This window comes from Desmodus rotundus, chromosome 10 (assembly GCF_022682495.2).
Source record: "Desmodus rotundus isolate HL8 chromosome 10, HLdesRot8A.1, whole genome shotgun sequence".
In the NCBI taxonomy this organism is placed as follows: Eukaryota; Metazoa; Chordata; class Mammalia; order Chiroptera; family Phyllostomidae; genus Desmodus; species Desmodus rotundus.
The window spans coordinates 7,200,348-7,218,206 of NC_071396.1; the positions used below are offsets into that span (position 1 = coordinate 7,200,348).

General features: G+C 48.3%; 1 protein-coding gene across 11 annotated transcripts in view; it reads right to left on the reverse strand.

Moving 5' to 3' along the window:
- ESRRG (estrogen related receptor gamma) overlaps positions 1-17,631 on the reverse strand; it is a 506,557-nt gene extending 488,926 nt beyond the window's left edge. For 10 of the 11 annotated variants that reach the window (XM_053912604.2, XM_053912602.2, XM_053912606.2 and 7 more), the window contains exons 1-2: positions 17,554-17,631; positions 15,559-15,761 (exon numbers count right to left, since the gene is read on the reverse strand). In XM_053912604.2, coding sequence (XP_053768579.1) covers positions 15,559-15,560 — 2 coding nt within the window. In that variant the 5' untranslated portion in view covers positions 15,561-15,761; positions 17,554-17,631. Of the gene's footprint in view, positions 1-2,640; positions 6,576-15,558; positions 15,762-17,553 lie in introns of those variants that run through there. The other variant, XM_053912595.1, reaches the window with a different exon arrangement.
- Between the last annotated feature and the right edge of the window lie 228 nt (positions 17,632-17,859).

A 17,859-nucleotide genomic window follows, 5' to 3' on the forward strand; every position in this document is an offset into this window, starting at 1 on the left:
TAAAATTAAAAATAATTCCTGTGACCTAGTAAACCCTCAATAAAGAGTTGATATTATTACAACTGTTAATAAGCCCATTTCCACGTCCAGGCTAGTAAATTCTCTTTGGCTTCTTCCCACAGAACTAAATCATCTTGAAGTCTTTAACCTTCATTAAATGACACCCATATCTTCAACTTCTCTAGAACAATTTTTGATACTTGCAATACTTTCAGAGAATATTTATAGAAAAAAGTCTTGAAAATGAATCAGCTTAAAAGGTTAAGCAGACGATGGGTATTTAATGCTTCTCCAAAAAGTTCAAAATTCTTTACATTTGACCAAAAGGTGCACCGACCCTGCTTTCACAAATCTATCTTTGTCTCTCTAAAGCCCACAGCTTAAGCATTTCCTAATAAAATAATAGTAGCTGGAAACTATTTAGCCCTTACTATGTGCCAGGCCCTCTTCAAAGCATTTTACCAATATTAATAATGCTTGTAATTCTTCCAACAGCACTATGCAGTAAGTATATTACTAGCCTCATTCTAAATGTGGGGAAATGGAGACACAGAGAGCCCCATAACAGGACCTAGGCTTTACCACTATTAAGTGTCTACAGGAAGAAATGAACCCAGACAGACTTGATTCTGGGTCCTGGGCTCTTAGCCACTCTACCGAGCTTCTTAACGCAAACACCCACAGCTCTAAGACCGACACGCAGCTTGCCCATCACTGTGGCCTGAAATTACTGCGTAACTTCCCGATCCACCCTTTGCACTGCGTAGACCTGGCCTCAGAGTCTGTAGGAATATTTAGTCATACTTGCCACAGTAAGTCATTAAAATCAATCTGATTGGGCCATCAGTCACATGACACTCAATTCTACTTCCTCGTGAAGATGTACACGAAGAAGTGTCGTTCACTCGAGCTGACCGCCATCCCCTCTGCTCATGTTAGATAGGGATTACACAGTCTTTCAAAGGAAGAGAATGAACATAGCCAGAGACACACACCTGCACACACACGCATATGAAAGGGAAAAATACACACTCTGGCCTCAATTATCTGCATACTTCCTGTGGGGGTAAGACAGGTGTGGGGCCCTATAAACATGCATTTGAGTAAACCAATAAGGGATGACTGATCCAATTTTAGGATTAGAATAGAAGCTCTCGTCCCCATCTGGGTTCGTGAAAGTCAAGACGCGTCATTCATCACCATGCACAAACTAAACCCCAAAAAGGTCTTGCACGAGCCAACTTTTTAAGGGCCCTGCCTCCCAAACACATCACAGGGCATTTGTAGGCCTTTTTTTTCACCGTAGATAGAGGCCGTTGGTGTGGCCAGGACTCAGTTCAACAGATTCAAAACCCTGTTCTCTCACTGACTCCAAACAGCATCGGTGGCCCTTAGACACTGATGGCTTCCCATCCACGCTGTGAAAATGACCCAGCAGTGGACCGTGTACATGTCTGAAGCCCTCCCTAGGGCTGCCCTAATGACCGAACGCTCACCTCCAACAGGAGAAGGAAAGCAAAGCAGTGAAAATGAAACAGGCCGGGTTATATTTCTTCTGTATCTGCCAGCCCTTTTCCCACAGATGCATCCTCATTTCCCTTAATCCTGCACCGTGAAGGCAGAGTTCGTTTAGGGGGTATGATCTCTGTGCTGTCCTGTAGCCTGGCTGGACTTGATTTACTATGGAGAGAAAGTCCCCTGAGTCAACATTATATGGGTGTTAAAATAACAGAAGCATTATTTGAAACTAAGGTTGGGCTGGAAAGTAACGTACACTCAAGCTCTCATCACGGTGTGTGTCCTGCCTGAAGCAACTCCTTAGCCAGGGATTTAAAACACTCCACAGTTGTGCCCCAACTCGCCTTTCCAGTGTTTTCTCACCCTTCCTACTGGGCTTCGGACTCAGTTAGATCATTATTTACAAACACTCCTCAGATAAATATTATATGCAAACTATAGCCATAAGTACTGGGGATACAAAAACGAACAAGAAGAATAATCATAATAAACAAATACTGCTCCATCCCTTTGAGGAGCTCACATTCTGTTAAAAAGGAACACACACACAAAGGAGTTATCATCTGGTGAGTGTGAAGTAATAGAAATATGTGGAATACACAGTGAAATGTCTCCTCCTTCATATCCCTAAGACACCTCAACATCACACTCTCTTCAAACTCATTGTCTTCTAGGGTGCCTTATCTCAGCCGCCCAGGGTCCCGGGAGCCATCTCTGATAGCTCGTTCTCCCACATGTACTGTATTTCATCTGAAATAGGAGTTATTTCATTTCTGTGATCACAACCCAAAGGCAACATATCAGTGTCTGTTACCTGAGCCAACAAGTCTAGTATCGCCCACCAGGTTGACCCTCAAACTCATTCTTCACATAGCAGCCGAGATGAAATCGTTTAAAAAAAGAAAAAAGGTCTAGTCACATTGTCTCTATCTTCTTGTAGCAGTTTTCCATGCCTCTTAGAATAAAGAAAAACCTCCTTCATGTGGCTTAGGAGGTTCTCCAGAGCCTAGTCCCTACTTATTTCCCCTGCCCCACTCCATGCCCCCCCACCAAACCTGGGCTTTCTTTAATTCCTTCATACATTCTGAGGGAGTTCAGGACGTGCGACCCCCAGACACATACCTGGCCATACCGAGTCTCTTAAGCTGAAGGGGTCTGTGACTATGGCGGGAGCAGGAAGGGCTCTCTGATCCACCCCTGCCCGCCTCCCCTGAAGCAGTCATGAGAGCCTCACGTGAGAGGAAAGGAACATTCTTGTCTGCAAGGTGCAGGGACGCCCAGAAGAACGCAAAGGAACAGGCCTGGCTCAGCTTCCCCAGTCACTGCCTGCTCCGACTCTTTGACCTATCATATCTTCCCACGACTTGCCACTCTCCACCACACCTACCCAAAAAAAAAAAAAATGCTCTGGCTTAACCATTTCTACGGGTCTGCATTTCCTTAGGAAGGTGCCCATGTCACACTAAAATTTGTATTAAATACATTTGTGTGATTTTCTCCTGTTTTTTGTCCATTTAATTTTCAGACTCATTCACGGACCTTAATAGTGTGAAGGGAAACTTCCTCCCCACCTCATAATACCCAATTCCCTCCTAAATGAAGTTTTTGTACTCACTGTTACCTCTGCCTGTGATTCATTTTTCTCCCCTGGTTCATTCATCTTTCACATTTCCACTGAAGCGCACTTCCTTGGTGAGAGCCTGCTCAGTACCCACTTATTGGGGTAAATTCTCCTCCAATGGGCTAAGCATCGTACCCTTTTCTTCTTCTTCATGCATTTATCACAGCTATAATCTTACATTTGTGGGAATATTTGATTAATGTCCAACTCTGCCCCTAGATTTTCAGCTCCACAAGGGCAGGGACCTTATCCGTGCCTGCTCAGCAAACCCAATGCTTAAAACAATGCAACAAAATTCATGGAATAAATCAAACATAACAAGGCAAGAGTGATGAACTTTGCTTGGAGAAGAGTTGGGGTAATGCCACTGACGTAGAGTTGTCAGCTGTATTGGATCTTAAAAAACACATAGTCGCTCTTTGGGCAGAAGAACACAGGAGAAGAGACACAGAGAAACAAAACAGGCGGACACAGCTCAGTGTGACCGAAGCTGTGGGTGTGATCTGCTTGGGGGAGGGGAGCAGGAACGTGTCAGAAATGAGGCTGGAGAGACTCGGGGACTAACCCACAGAGGGCCTTTTGTGCTCTGCAAAGCAATTTGGACACTTGCCATGGGAAATCACTGAAGGGTTGTAAAGAGGGAGGGACTGATCATCAGATTTGCATTTTAGAAAAATCACTCTCCTGGTAGTGTGAAGGGTGTCCTTGCTCGGCTCATCCTGGAGACAGGGTGACCAGTACCTCGGTCACCCTACAGTCTGCGGGAGAGGCGAGGGAGGCCCAGCCCGGGGCAGCACGAGGGCATTTAGTGGAGTGGGCAGTCTCCAAAGATATTTAAGAGATGAAAATGACTGGCAGTGGAGTGAGAGGTAAAAGAAAAAGTCAAAGGATATCAGCCTCATCCCTGGGCATCAGGGAGGGTGGGGTACTTGTGAACTCAGTCAGGGAGACGTCCGTGTGGGAAGACGACTGAGAGGGTTCTGAAAGCCATTGAGTCGAATATCTGAAAGTCTCTGAGCCAGAAGGATAGCCATCCTCCAGAGTTCTCCTTCCCTCTCAGCTGAGCGCATCATTACCTACTAGTGGCCACGCTGTCCAGCCTCCACATGACCACCTGGCTAAGTTCTTGAGAACGGAACGGGAGCCGAAGAGGGCGGCCTCTATTTCCTTTCCTTAAAGGAAACTGCTCCGGTGGGGTTTCTTCTCACACAAGCAGGAGTTAGGTTGGCTGTGACTGTGGAAATGGGGACAGGGGGTAAACACTACGGGAAGGACCAACAGGGTCAGCACAGCAGACAGGCCAGGGCAAGCTTTCCACTCAGGTCCCTGACTCTGCGGAAGCAAACAGAAAAAAAAACACTCCCAAAACCAAAAACAAACAAACAAAAAACTCCGCCTATTTAATCCATTGCATAGTGGTGTCTTATATAAAATACTTTATTTTATGCTCTAAGAATATAGACTTTCAGATAGGGAAATTGTCTTCACCAGGCTGGACCTCCAAAATGAGGGTGGGGGTGGGGCCCACAATGGAGAACTGATATTGTTAATGTACAGATAGCAATTAATCCCATGGGAATAAAATTTTCAAAGAATCACTCTGGAGACAGACCTGGACTTACATCCCGCCTCTAGTCCTTATTATGGATGTGATTTTCAGTAAGTTACATCTATGAACCTGCATTTTATAAGCCTGTAATCATTTCTGCATTAATTAAGGTATCTAGGGGCCATACAGATCAATCTCCACATTTCAGTAGCTTACTACAAGTTTATCTCATTCACGTGAAGTCCAGTTGCATACTGAGCAAGACGCAGGCTCCTCCACCCAGTGGCTCTTTCTCTCTCGGGATCTTACGGTCCTTTGTTTACAGCCTTTTCCCTTCCATGGTCCATGGTGGAAGGGGCTCCCCTGCCTCCTCACCACTTTAGCCTGGAAGTTGCATGCACAACCATGTGGCCCCTATGAGACGCAAAGGGCCCTGGGCAATGAGGGGCCCCCTTGGCAGTAACATCCCAGCAGAACCACACGATGGAAGTGGTACAGACTCCATGCTGAACCACAGCCTCAAACGCAGTCTACCCTGCTCATTGCAAGGATAATAAGCAAAATGAGTGCATAATACACCTAACACATATAGCACATCTAAGGGACCCTCAATAATGTTGGGTTCCCCCTTCTTCCCTGTCAGTTCCCCCTTTTTCTCCATCCTAAATACTTTTCTACTGGATCCCAAACAGGCCCTCTATTTTCTCATGTCTGTGTCTCTACTCACATTCTTGCCTTTATATACAACACCCTACACCCATGTCTTCTCTTTTCTGCTTTAATCCCCCCTCTACCCATGTTTAAAGGCCAACCTCACAGCCAGATTCACAAACTCCATCAAACCACAATTATGCTTAGCGCTTTTGCATTTAGCACACGATCACATATTTCTCTGGCATTGTGACAATTTAGGGACTTACCCTTCCTGACTACCTCTGAGCCCGAGTTGTAAGCTCTGTGAAGACGGTAACAACATTTAACTCCTCTTGTTCAAAGAAATTAATAGAGTAAACTGGATCAAGACTTTGAATTTAAGAGACCAACAGTGAGAGATTTGATACCTCCTAACAAAGAAAGAGAACTCTTTTGGGCAATTCTGGCAAAGGGAAGAAAGGGCGATTTGTCTCAAGTATGTCCCTGCTCAGGCAGCAGCGACCTGAATCATTAGAATTCGGCTAGCTGTCTTTATTTTACTTTGTATATCCATGAGGAAGCAATGTGGTAAGTCCTGCTTATGAATAAAGCATGTACTTAACAAACAATAAGGCAACTTCTCTTTAAACACTATAACTAAGAAAAACAAACAGTTCTGAAGAGGCTTCTTCAAGAACGCTCCACGGGCAGGAATGGAGGTGGTGCGTGGCGGTTCTCCGGGTAATTTGATAAATGTCAACACCCAAACTATTTAAATCCATGCACCAGGTGAGCACACTCCTCTGAGCTCTCTGAGCAGTTGTCAGGTCACTCTGTTCTGTTTCGATAAAGCCACCGCCCAAAGACAAGAGGAAGAACAAAGGCAAACCTCTGGGCATGACTGGACCGGGACAGCCCACTGAAAGTGCCTGTATTTTCCTTCTCCCAACAACCTTCTGGTTAAAAGCAAGCACACAGACAGGAGGTATGTTTCAGCAAATAATCTGATTGCAAGCACCAAGCCAAAGGCCAGTGCCCCTCACATGATATACAGTCTTCCCGGGAGGGGAGAGGGGGCCTGACATGGGACCCCCACGGGCGCTCTTCTTTCCACACCCAATGTGCCACAATGGCCCCAGATGCCTGGAGGATCCTGGAGCAATTCTCTGCCTTAATGACTCCCCAGCCAAGAGACCAGAGACACAGCCAGGATCCCCTCCAAATTCCAGTTCACTCCCAGCACAACCTCTGAAGACAGCCCAAAGCCACGGGAACCCTGGGCACTAATTCTTTGACTGAAGTCCGCCCACTGCCTAGCTCCGTGCTCTCTAGGGCGTGAGAGCAGAACAACTCTGGGGATTCTGTGTTTACGATATACCCCCTGTCCCTGCCACGTCCGCAGAGCATGCTTTATACAGCTGTGGGGTCAAAACATCACACTTCTATGGAATATTTCAAATAAGGACAAACCTCCCCAAACGGGACGATCCCTGCGACTCTCTTATTGAAACCCCACTTGTGAGGTGCCTATTAAGAGTACGCTGGCCTTCATGGTTTTCTCCTTCCCCTTCGAACCATCTTTTTTTAGTGCCCGATTAACGGAACCCAATATTTCAAAATTTTTAGTATTAAGATCAGTTACGCTTAAAACTTACTGTGTATAACAATCTGTTGTGAGAACTATAAAAATGCTGAGTCCTAGGAATTCAGTATTTCTGGAGCAGGGCCCGGGATTCGGCGTTTTACACAAACATCCCGAGTCGTTCCGGTGCAGACGTCCCGGAACTCAGCCATGCTGATGGAGAGACGCAGTGGCAGAAGAGCCCTCAGCTTGGGGTCAGGACTTGGGTTCAAGGCTGGGATCGGCACCCTCACCCCTCCTGTGGACAAGGGCAGCAATCTCACTCTCCTCCCCAGGGGGTTCATCGCGTGTCTCTTAACCTCCCTACTGCCCCGCGGCCTGGCCATCCATCTCGTAGGTTTGTATGAGGAGGCAGCATTTATAAAACTCTGCCCTGAAACCTAGCAGGTCTTCAGTACACATTGTGCAAGGAGTCATTAAACTCACCCTTACCTTAGCACTCTCTAGGATTAAACGGTATCCTGGCAAGCGCTGAATGCAGAAGGAGATCCTGCTGATTATTTAAAGGCGCATAAGCAGGGCTGGACCCACTGTGCTGTACTCATCCATGTCGATCAGAATGTGTGGCTCGCGCTTACGGACACAGTATTGGCCAAATGACAGTGGGGGCCAAGCTACGTGATGTTGGCCACAACACACAGAATGTTAAAATCTTTCCTCCACTTGGTACCAGACCTTCCTGCGCTGGACTCTTCCTTCCCTCTTACGTGGGCAAACATCTAGGATAAGTGCTTTGGGTGCCATCTGTGTATTTCCCAAGGTGAGGTTCTTGTTTACCAGGTATCCTCAGTAATAATAATTAACCTTTGTTCAAAAATTAGTATGTATCACTACACTTAATGATAATATGGTACTTGGTGTATTTGATTCTCTCTCCATCCAGTGCTTGGAGCCCTCGGTAATTGCTGCGAATGCTGCTCAATCATATCGCGTGAATCCTTTGAAAACACTAGACACAGTATTGATTGTTCTGCAACTTTGGGGCATATTTTGAAGTCTGCCTTTGGAACAGATCTGATTGATATTGCTTGTTATTTACCTTTTGTGCATAAAAAACAATCTCTGTGCCTGAAAAACCTCTGCCCAAAAGACTAATTATTAAAGATTTCCAATCAGTGAGACTTTTACTCTAGTTCCTATGTACTAATTGATACTCACTTTGTGTGCTCGTTTTTTCTCGCCTTTCTGATTTTAACCTCTTGAGTGCGTTTTCCACAGCTCATGTCTTCCATGGATACCCACGGAGTCTCCGCGGCTCACGAGTCCATGTTCACAACTGCACTCTGCAGACCTGAATTCATGCCACGGTGTTTATTGTCTACGTGCTGTTGCCTGTCTGCCCAATGTTTCACTCATGATCTGTTCCCCTTCCTGTGCCTCCTGTCGGCACTAGCACACGGGGTTGATTGCGGGGCTTGTGCAGGGAAACAAGGAAATGAATCAAGTCAATTCGGTGACCCCATCCAAAGACAGCAGCGACAGCCGGCCACAGCTGGTTGTGGCCAGGAGAGAAAGCAGTAATGCAACCCCAGCATTCCTAGACCTTCCATGTTTCAAGAGAAGTCTGGCACATAATAAGTACTCAGTAAATGTTACCAGAATCAACTAGTACAGTAAGACTGTGATGTTCATCTGAAAGCTCTATATTTTTAATGGAGAAAAATAATAGCACCTATCTCGACATGGGTGTTCGAGAACTTATTTTTTAATATTGTTGTCTCAGGACAGGGATACCAGGTATTAAAACTTATACCTGGTATATTGTTTAACTGCTACATAAGCAAGGAGACACACGCTGAGACTCTGAAATGCCTTATAAGTTTCACACATATTATTCTATTTCTTTTCCCCCACCATAACTGGGGGATGCAGATGGGAAACTGAGTTTCCCTGAGGATCCTTCAGGACTGTTCGAGACGACAGCTCTGCATGTGCCTTATCCAGGAACCCTGCACATGGACACTGAGAAAGTGCCCAAGGGCTACCCAGCCACATGCTCTGTAAGAAGACAGAGGCAGGAATCTGGCCCAAGGCTTCTGATGGACCGAATCAGGGACATCTATACCAGTGTTCGCCATAAGCCTCCTTACTCAATAGCTCAGTAATTACATGAGATGGAAAATCCGGTTCAAACCACTGTTTGGTTATTTTTAATTCATAAATGAATTGCCCCAAAACAGCCAATTTGAGAGAATAGGCAAAGCGTTTACATTCAACACTGTCCATTAATGTTCTTAACTGTTTTACTAATTTTTGGTTTTTAATGTGTTTTGCAATAATGCAGTTTCTCTTGTGTACTGGCTCCAAGATCTTTCTCCCAGGAACCTGATACACAGGCCTGTGGGTGGCTGTTTTAGAAAGTGCTAAGTTAGGAACAGCCTGTCAAGCTTTTGATCTTCCTGGTTGTTGTTGGTTTAAGGCAGATCCTTAATGTTATTTAAACATAGGAGACTACTTGAAGTTTCTTGGTAGGTGAATTGGATAGTGATAATTCAAACACACACACAAATATTGTCATCTTGAGATGAAAGATCTCATTCACCAGGGTTGACATCTTATCTGAATAACCTAGGACTTCTCCAAAGATAAGTGTAGCCCTAGCTGTTCGCTTTTCTTGAACTACGGCAGAAATGTTCCGGATTCCCTGGTAATCTGCATTTGGTAAAGGCCTTGTCTTTTGTGTTGTGTTTAATCTGAGGGATGTTCAGAATAACCACTACTAACTTGGACTTCATCAGAAGTCAAAAACTTTTATGAACTGCGTTATCAAGAAAGTGAACAACAGCTCAGAGAATGGGAAAAAATATAAATATCGGCAATTACATATTTGATAAAGGTCTAATGTTCAGAATATATAAAGAACTCTTACAACCCAACAATGAGAAGACAAACAACCCAGCTTTAAAATGGGCAAAGACCATGGATAGGCCTTACTCCAAAGGAGATATTCAAACGGCCAAAAAGCACACAAACAGATCATTAGCCTCATTAATTATTAGGAATATACAAATCAGAGCCACAGTGAGATGCCACTTACACCAACTAGTATGATTATAATTAAAAAAAAGAGAAAATAAAATAAATGCTGGCAAAGATGTGGAGAAGTTGGAAACCTCACACACGTACGGTAGGGTAGCCCCTGTGGAAAGCAGTATGGCGATGCCTCAAAAAGTTAAACACAGACTTATGGTTGGCCAAGCAATCCCACCCATAGGTGTATGGCAACGGACCTGAGAGCCTATGCTCAAACAAAGCCTGTGTGTGGGTGGCCATAGCAGCCATCCACATACATGTTTCTGGCTATTCATAATAGCCACAAAAAAAAAAACCAACAGAAAAAAATGCCCATCAGCTGGGGAGTATGTAAACAAAATGTGGTATATCCATGAAATTGAATATTATTCGGCCACAAAGAGAAATAAAGCCCTGACACATGCCACCACGCGGGGCAGCCTCGATGCCGTGACGCTAAGTGAAGGAAGCCGGGCACAAAGGGCCACATGTTCAAGGAGCAAGTTCTAAGGTGCCCAGAACAGGCTAACCCATGGGGAATGACTGCTTAATGGGTTCAGGGCTTCCTTTCGGGATGGTGAGAATGTTCTGGACTGAAATAGTGGTGATGGGTACACATCATTGTGAATGGACTAGAAAGTCATTACAATGTAGGCTTTAAAATGGTTAAAATGTCCAATTTTATGGTATCTGAAATGTTACCTCATTAAAAAAAATACTGACTTTGAATGCCAAGTAGGAAAAGCAAGCCGCTTCTCCTTCCCATATAAAGGGATGTCACCCAGCTGGTCCTAAGCAGTAGAACACTCCTACGGGAGACGAGGGGCTGGCTGACATGTTGTCCTCATTCCCTTTAACCCACTGTGTCATTTATCATTAGGCCTTCGCTCATCGGTGGTGGCTTTTTGGGTTTGTCAGTTTGCCAGTAGAAAGTTCAACTTCTCTGATGTTACCTCTCCATTTCCAAGTGTTTCTTGTCAATGGTTTAGCCAATCTGGCCATCACTGAGTAATGAATATCTGCGGGAACCTTCTCCCTTCTAAACGACATTAAAATGCTTAGTTTGAAATGATAGAATATCGATGATTCTGGTATGAGGAGGGATATATAATGTGTCATAAATCGATAATTTGAATCTTCCCTTAATTGACATAAGTAAATAGGAGACAATGATATATCTGATAGAAAAATAAAGAATACTGGAGAAAAACTAATTATTCAATAAGCTTCCCCTCAAAAGAAGACATATTTTCTTCTGAAAATGTCTTTTTCTACTACTAAAATGTTAACAATAAAACAGAGGTTATATAAATGTGTCTGCAGAATATACTTTATGCACCAAAATTAATTTTTCTGAGCCGCAAACTTTCCTGTCCACTAGGTTATACAAAGGCAAAGTTTGTTGAATTTTTGTTTTAAATTTGGGAAATATCTTATTTAATTACATACCTGCCAAGCAGTTGATGGCAGATTCAGAGGACAAAATTGTCAAAAAGCATGCAAAAATTAATGGAAAGTTCTCAACATAAATCTAGTCAACAATGAATTTCAAATGTACAGTTTCCTGAAATTATGTTACCTACCTGAACTATGATTTTTTTTACATCTCAAAGAAAATTTCTACATAAAAAGTCATGTTTATCTTTTATGGTATGTCTATTTACATGATAATATGACAAGGTTTATTCCAAGCAGGTAGAACAAAAAAGCAAATATTTGAATAATTCAGCTTTAGAAAAAATGACCCTCACCTTCAGCTCAAGTATGTGTCTCATTTAGGTAAAGGCAAATGTGGTTTTAGCCAGAACTACCCGGAGAACTGCAGTCCAAGTAATCCTGTCTCGCAGAAGCTGAACCTACATGGTCCTTGTACTGTTATTACAAGGAAATTTGAGAAATATCAAGACTGAAACAAACCCGTTGAAGACCGAGAACTTGAAATTAAATGCTTACGCAGTATTTGATGTCAAAATCGTGTCACGTAGAGGGTGCACGGAAGACTCAGCAGGTAGCATATGTACTCAATGGCCAAATTGGAAGAGCACTCAGCCACAGCAGACGTCTGAACATGTGGCAAAAATAGCCACATAAGCTGAGAATTCTATTCCTTCTCTTAAGGGGAAAGTAGAGTTACACTGATGAGACACAAGAGGAAAGTGTGGTAACTCCTTGTCTAACAGAGTCACTCTGTTCTCCTCTGGGTTCTCCCTAACTGCTACCACTTGCCTTTCAGGCCCCTGCTCTTTGCCCACATATGTGTCCATTTAACCCCACAAGGAAGTCCTGCAAGGAGACTGCACTCAGTCGCTCTGAGCTCCCACGTCTCAGTGAGAGAGGGCTCTGTGAGAGCACGCAGGTTGGGAATGACCTTGTGGCGTGGTAGGTGCCCGGGTGCTGCTGACCCCAGAAAGACTGCAGGGCTATGGGAAGGAACTGCTCCAGCTTTGGGAAAAGCAGCCGTTGCCTTTTCCATCCACACACATCCCGCAGGGCCATTTGTTTCCAAAGTCAAAGGTCCAGCTGGAGAAGGGGCGAGGGGTGGCTAGAATTGCTTCTCATGCCACTTTAGTCCCAAGATGACCCACCACACTGTGCAGGGGACAGGATGATGGCTGAGGGCTTGAAGGTGAGGCTAACAAGACAGGGACTCACTCATACAACTCTCCTAGTATGGACCCACTGAGCTGGTCATCCCATCCCTGGTGACTCGGCAACTCCTGGCACCACAAAAAACACAATTTGGGGACTGTCCTGTATTTATGCTCTGATTATTCATAAAAGGGTGACCAGTGTCTCCAACCCTAGCCCAAGACCATCTCACCAGACAAGACTCAGTCACTGCAGGTGGCCCAGGTGGCCCTGCTGCCCAGCTCCCCTGCGTTGCTTCCCTCTTGTTGCCTCTTCTTGGGGCCTAGAGGTCACAGACCTGAAGAATTTGTACAAGGACAGTCCCTTGTCCTGCCACTTTCCAGAGTCCTTGAAAACAGAAGCTATTTCAGAGAGAGTGGAATTCCTTCTTCCTTTCACTAGTTCACTTGGAAATAAGCAGGCCCCTTTCTCTGCCCTCACCTCCTTCCATACACACAAGTTAAATCTCTAGTTTTGTCTGGGTGGTGGAATGTCACCTTCACGCACAATGAGGAAGAGAAGGTTGGGTCCTCTTTTCCAGAGCCCTGCCTGCGGCCACGTAATAGGACACTAGGACCGGGACAGGAAAGAACCTGCAGCCAGGACAGAGAGGACTGGAAGAATCAGACAGCACAGCAGCATCGACAGCTACGACAGAGCTCACCTGCATTTTACTTCGCTGAGCCAGGGAAGTTCCCAAGTTCTAAGATCCCACAGAGACGGGAAAATTCCAAAAAGCAGCGTGATGTCAGCGAGCACTCCCCTCACACCACAGAGGCAAGCCTAGCTCACTGTGCCCACCTTCCAGCCCCCTATTCCGGGCCAAACAGAATCTCAGGGGGCTGCAGAGAGGGCAAGCCAGCTTTCTCAGGCTTTGACCAACTCCTGAGTGAAGCGTGTTTTAGGACATTGGGACAGGGTATTTCCATATGGCTGGGGGTCTGGAGCTGGGGAACCGGAGAAGTGCAAGCTAGTCAACGTGCAGGGGACACACATCCACTACCCACTACCCACCCCCTACGTCCTGAGAACTTGGGAAGGGGTGTTCTTGAGCTAACTCCATGGCTCTCGAAACATCGTGTTCTCTTCAAAGCGGAAGAGGAAGAAAAACAGTCAGCTAGAGGTCATTCTTTTTTACCAAACTTTTCCTCTTACCACACCTTTTCTCTCATTTCCTCTTAGCTCCCATCTTTTTTTTTTTTAACTTCTCCTTCCTTCCTTTTCCTCCTCTCAGGATTTCCAAAAAGACTAGATACTCAGAGAAACGGGTGACAAGAGAGCTGAGTGGCATACACTCTCGAGGAGTTGGGGTGGGGGGAGAGGCACGAAGACATCGCAGTTCCAGTTGGGGAGCCCTGACATTGCGAATCCCTGCCGCCACGTTTGGGCTATAAAGTTGTACGACGCTGGACAGCTGCTCATAACCCCACCTGCAGCCCAGGAATTGTAGCTTCTCCTTTGAACGTGGCAGCTGAGTTCTCCAATGCTGCTTTGGGCAGGCTGGGCTGAGAATCCAGACAGCTCTGGGCCAGGTAGGAGCAGCTCTGGGCCAGGTAGGAGTGTCCTGTCTGAACCAGCCTGCCCCTGCTGTGTGAGCCCAGGAGCACAGCAGGGACTCAGAATGGAAGCAGACCCCTCCCCTGACTCTGTGACCAGGAACTCTCGGTGCACACACCCTGGAAAGGAAGGTCCCCTTCTCTGTGGCACTTAAACAGACCAGGGCTGGGTCTCAGCTGCCTGCCATCCCTCAGCGGCAGATTGAGTGCTTTGGGGATACGGCAATGGGGGGATTCCAACTGTGATATCCACTGAGAGGAGAAATCTGGGGATGGCCCAGGGCCCTGCGCTAACACCAGAGGCCAGGCCTCGGTTCTCTCCTCGTGGAGTCCTAACTGCTCTTTACCTCTCCACTGGGACTCTGATCTTCCGCCAAATGCTTCGAAGCCTCGAGTTATTTTCAATCACAACCTTCCCTGATCCCTCCCCAGATATCCAGCTTTGGCTCTGGCGGGAAAGGGTAGTGTGACCCACCTTGCCTGAGTCTCAGGCAAATAAGCCTGCTTGACCACTGCAGGGCGCGCTCAGCCCTTCCCTGCGCCGTAGACGCGCGCACCTTACCGCTTCTCTTGCTTGAGTTCGGCAATGGCTCTAGCAGGCCCTGCTCCCCACCCCCTAGAGGTCTCAGTTTCAAAACACAGAAGTGTCATTTAAGGCTCTGCCATTTAGAAAAAGAGGCCAAGGTCAAAGCCCAGGGATCACAGACTACCGAGACACGCTTGCGCCTTTGCCATCTCTGCAAACAAGTGCTGTCGGAAGCGGCTCTAGGGGAAAAGGCATCGCAGCGCCTGCCCTGTTCTACCTGGAATTTAGGAACCTAACCTTGACCCGGTTTCTGGGCTAGCCTCAGCCAGTGCCCACGTCCCCTCTCCTTTCCACCCAGGGTGGTGCTGAGGTTCTGGCGAAGACATCTGTCCCTGCCTCACAGAGGGAAGGTCCCAAAAGGCAGGGCTTCGGGAGCACTGCCTTCCCATCCCGCAGTTGGTGCCGGGGCAGAAAGAAAGGTCTCATCCAAAGGCGCCAGTGCCCTCCCCCAGCTCCAGGTCAAGCTCCAGAACCCACTAAGTCTCGCAGTTTTCTTCTTTATGAAACAGACAGGCACAGCCCAGCCCACCCCGCCTCCCACGTAAAGGCCAGTCCAGTCTCTTTTTGTGCCCAGGTGCAAACTCAGCTGGAAGTTCGGCGCAGGGGAGAGTCAGAAACACTGAAATAGAGAATGCGAAGGGAGAAATGGAAGAGGGAGGGAGAAGAATGGAGCTGGACGTCAGCCGTCAGAGGGGAAGAGGTGGGGGACTGGGCAAGATACAGAGGGCGGGCACGCTGGTGGAACGGCAGCGCCTCCCCCCACGTCCACCAGCCCCAGGGCACAGAACCAAGTGGGGTCAGGTGCGGACTCACATGGTCGGACTGCAGAGCCGCTCTCTCAACTGCTGCGGGTGGGTGTTTTCAGGGCTTCCCAGGGTCTTCTCCTGGCTGCCTGTGGTGTGTGGGCTCTTTCAGTGAATCACCCTGCAGGGTCCAGACACGCCACCAGGCGCCGTGGGGACCCTTCTCACTTCACACTGGAAAGCGGACGCGGGGATTTCGGTGGCCGGGGTAGCCTATAAATAGCGAACTTTTAGACAGAATTAAGCAACAAATGGGAAGAGAGGGCGTAATTTTGCGCTGGATCCCCTTTCTGGGTTCCACCCAACCTCCTCTCCAGCCACTCTCCAAGCAGAATTTGGGAAGGGACAGTTTCAGAGAGGAGGGTGGAATTTAATTGTATTATAATTTACAGTAGTTTTGTTATATTTTTGCAGGGGGGGGGGCACCTTGCACTTGGATCCTCCCCATTCGCCCACCTTTGCTCCTTCCTTTCCACTGCCTCCCCCACGTAGTCACTGCAGGCAGCAGCCAGGAAGGGCAAAGGCTGGGGAGAATGGGGTCTTTGGGCTTGGCTACAGGCACAGGGAGGTGGAGGGGACTCGGAGCCAGCCGGGTTTCCCCTGGGATTCTGGGAGCGACAGAGGGAAAGTGGGAAACTGCCAGGATTTGGGATTTCCTTCCAAATCCAGGGCGGGAATTTAAGTAATCAAGAGTTTGGGAGTGAAGTGCGAATGGGGGAGGGCAGAAGGCACAAAGGAGTTCCTGCAGAGCAGGTTTCCTTCCCCAGGGCAATAGCAACCCTCCAGGGCTCGCAAGTGACGCTCTCAAGCAACTGTATTCAAACCTTCTGCCCCAACCTGGCCTCGGGAGGGAAGGCGCAGGCCACGGTTAAGTCCTGGCTTGCCTCGAGCTCTCTGGAAAGCAAAGCGCATGCAGCCAGATGGCACCCTGCATCCTCCCAGCTAGCCACCCGGGGGCCCAGGCCTGCTCACACCTGCTGACCAACAGGAAGCAGTCTATTCTGCCCAGTCCTGAACATACACTCGCTGCCCACCCTCCCCCCTTGCCGTGGACCAAGGTGGTAGTGGGAATTGGGTTAGCTCGGTTTTCATGTCCGTTCTGGGTGCTTTCTGAAAAATGCCCCCACCTCCACCTCGGTCCCCACTCCCAGGACCAGGGACACTCGCTGGCCACTCCCAACTGCCCACTTCAGAAGGATGCTCCACCAAATGTACTCTGATTGTCTCACTCCAACGAGAGCCAGGAGGATTGGCAATCAGGGTGTGTGCGGGGGGGTTGGAGAAATTAAGGAACCTGCAGGTGAGGGTCCGCAGGTGAGGGTCCGCAGGTGAGGAGGTTGCTCTGCGTTCCTTAAACGCTCCATTCTCCACGCAAGGCCTGGGAGTGGGGACCAAGCCCGCCCGGGGGTTCTAGAGGCAGCTCCAGTTGGGGTGGGGGGAGGAGCCAGGGAACTACTGCCTGCCCCGGCCCAACACCAGCGCGGTGTCCTTTGAAAAACGGGAGTGTCAAACACCTAACCTCTGCCCCGCCCCGGGGAGGGAATCAAAGAGGATCCCCGACGCAGTTGGGGTGGGGGCGTTGCGCCCAGCGGCGTTTCTTCTAACACCACTTCCCATCAGTTACCTCCCGAACACAGAAAAGTTACTTTGTTGTCCCCAGAATCCAGGTGAGTTTAGAAGGAGAGAAAAAGGTGAAGGGGTCTGGATGTGACAGCAGCTGCGGGGACTCTCCCTGCCGGCTGTGCTGCACACCTGCGGACGCGAGCGGCAGCCGCCTACCCCCACCCCCACCCCCACCCCACCTCACCGCCAGGGAAGCCAGCGCGCTACTCTCGCACTGGCCAACCTCGGCCCTTCCCTCCCTTCCGCAGGGGCCTGGACCCTGCGGGGCGGCCCCGATACCCCGCGCAGAGCGAGCTGCTGGGCGCTCCCAGACAAAGTACGACGGACGGAGCGCGGGAGTCCTGGGGCTCTCCTGCTGCCCGGCGCTCCCCTCGCTACGTACCTGTCCCGGCCTTCCCTCTCCAGCTGCTGTCCGGGCTGGAAAGCCCAGCCCGGAGCCGGCCGCCTCCCAGCCCAGCCCGCCCCCGCCCTCTCCCGTACGCTAGGCCAGATGTGGGGCGGTCTCTCGCGGGCCATTGGCTTGGGCCGCTGTTTCAGGCTGATTTCTAGGATTTCCCCGGGCTCTGCGGCCACTTTGTGGGCTCGAAAGAGAGGGTCCGGGAGAGCGCCTCACCTTTCACACCACCCACACTTCCCCCCAGTCCCTCAGGTTCCCCTCTTCCCACCCCTGGAGCCTCGGTTTTGAAAT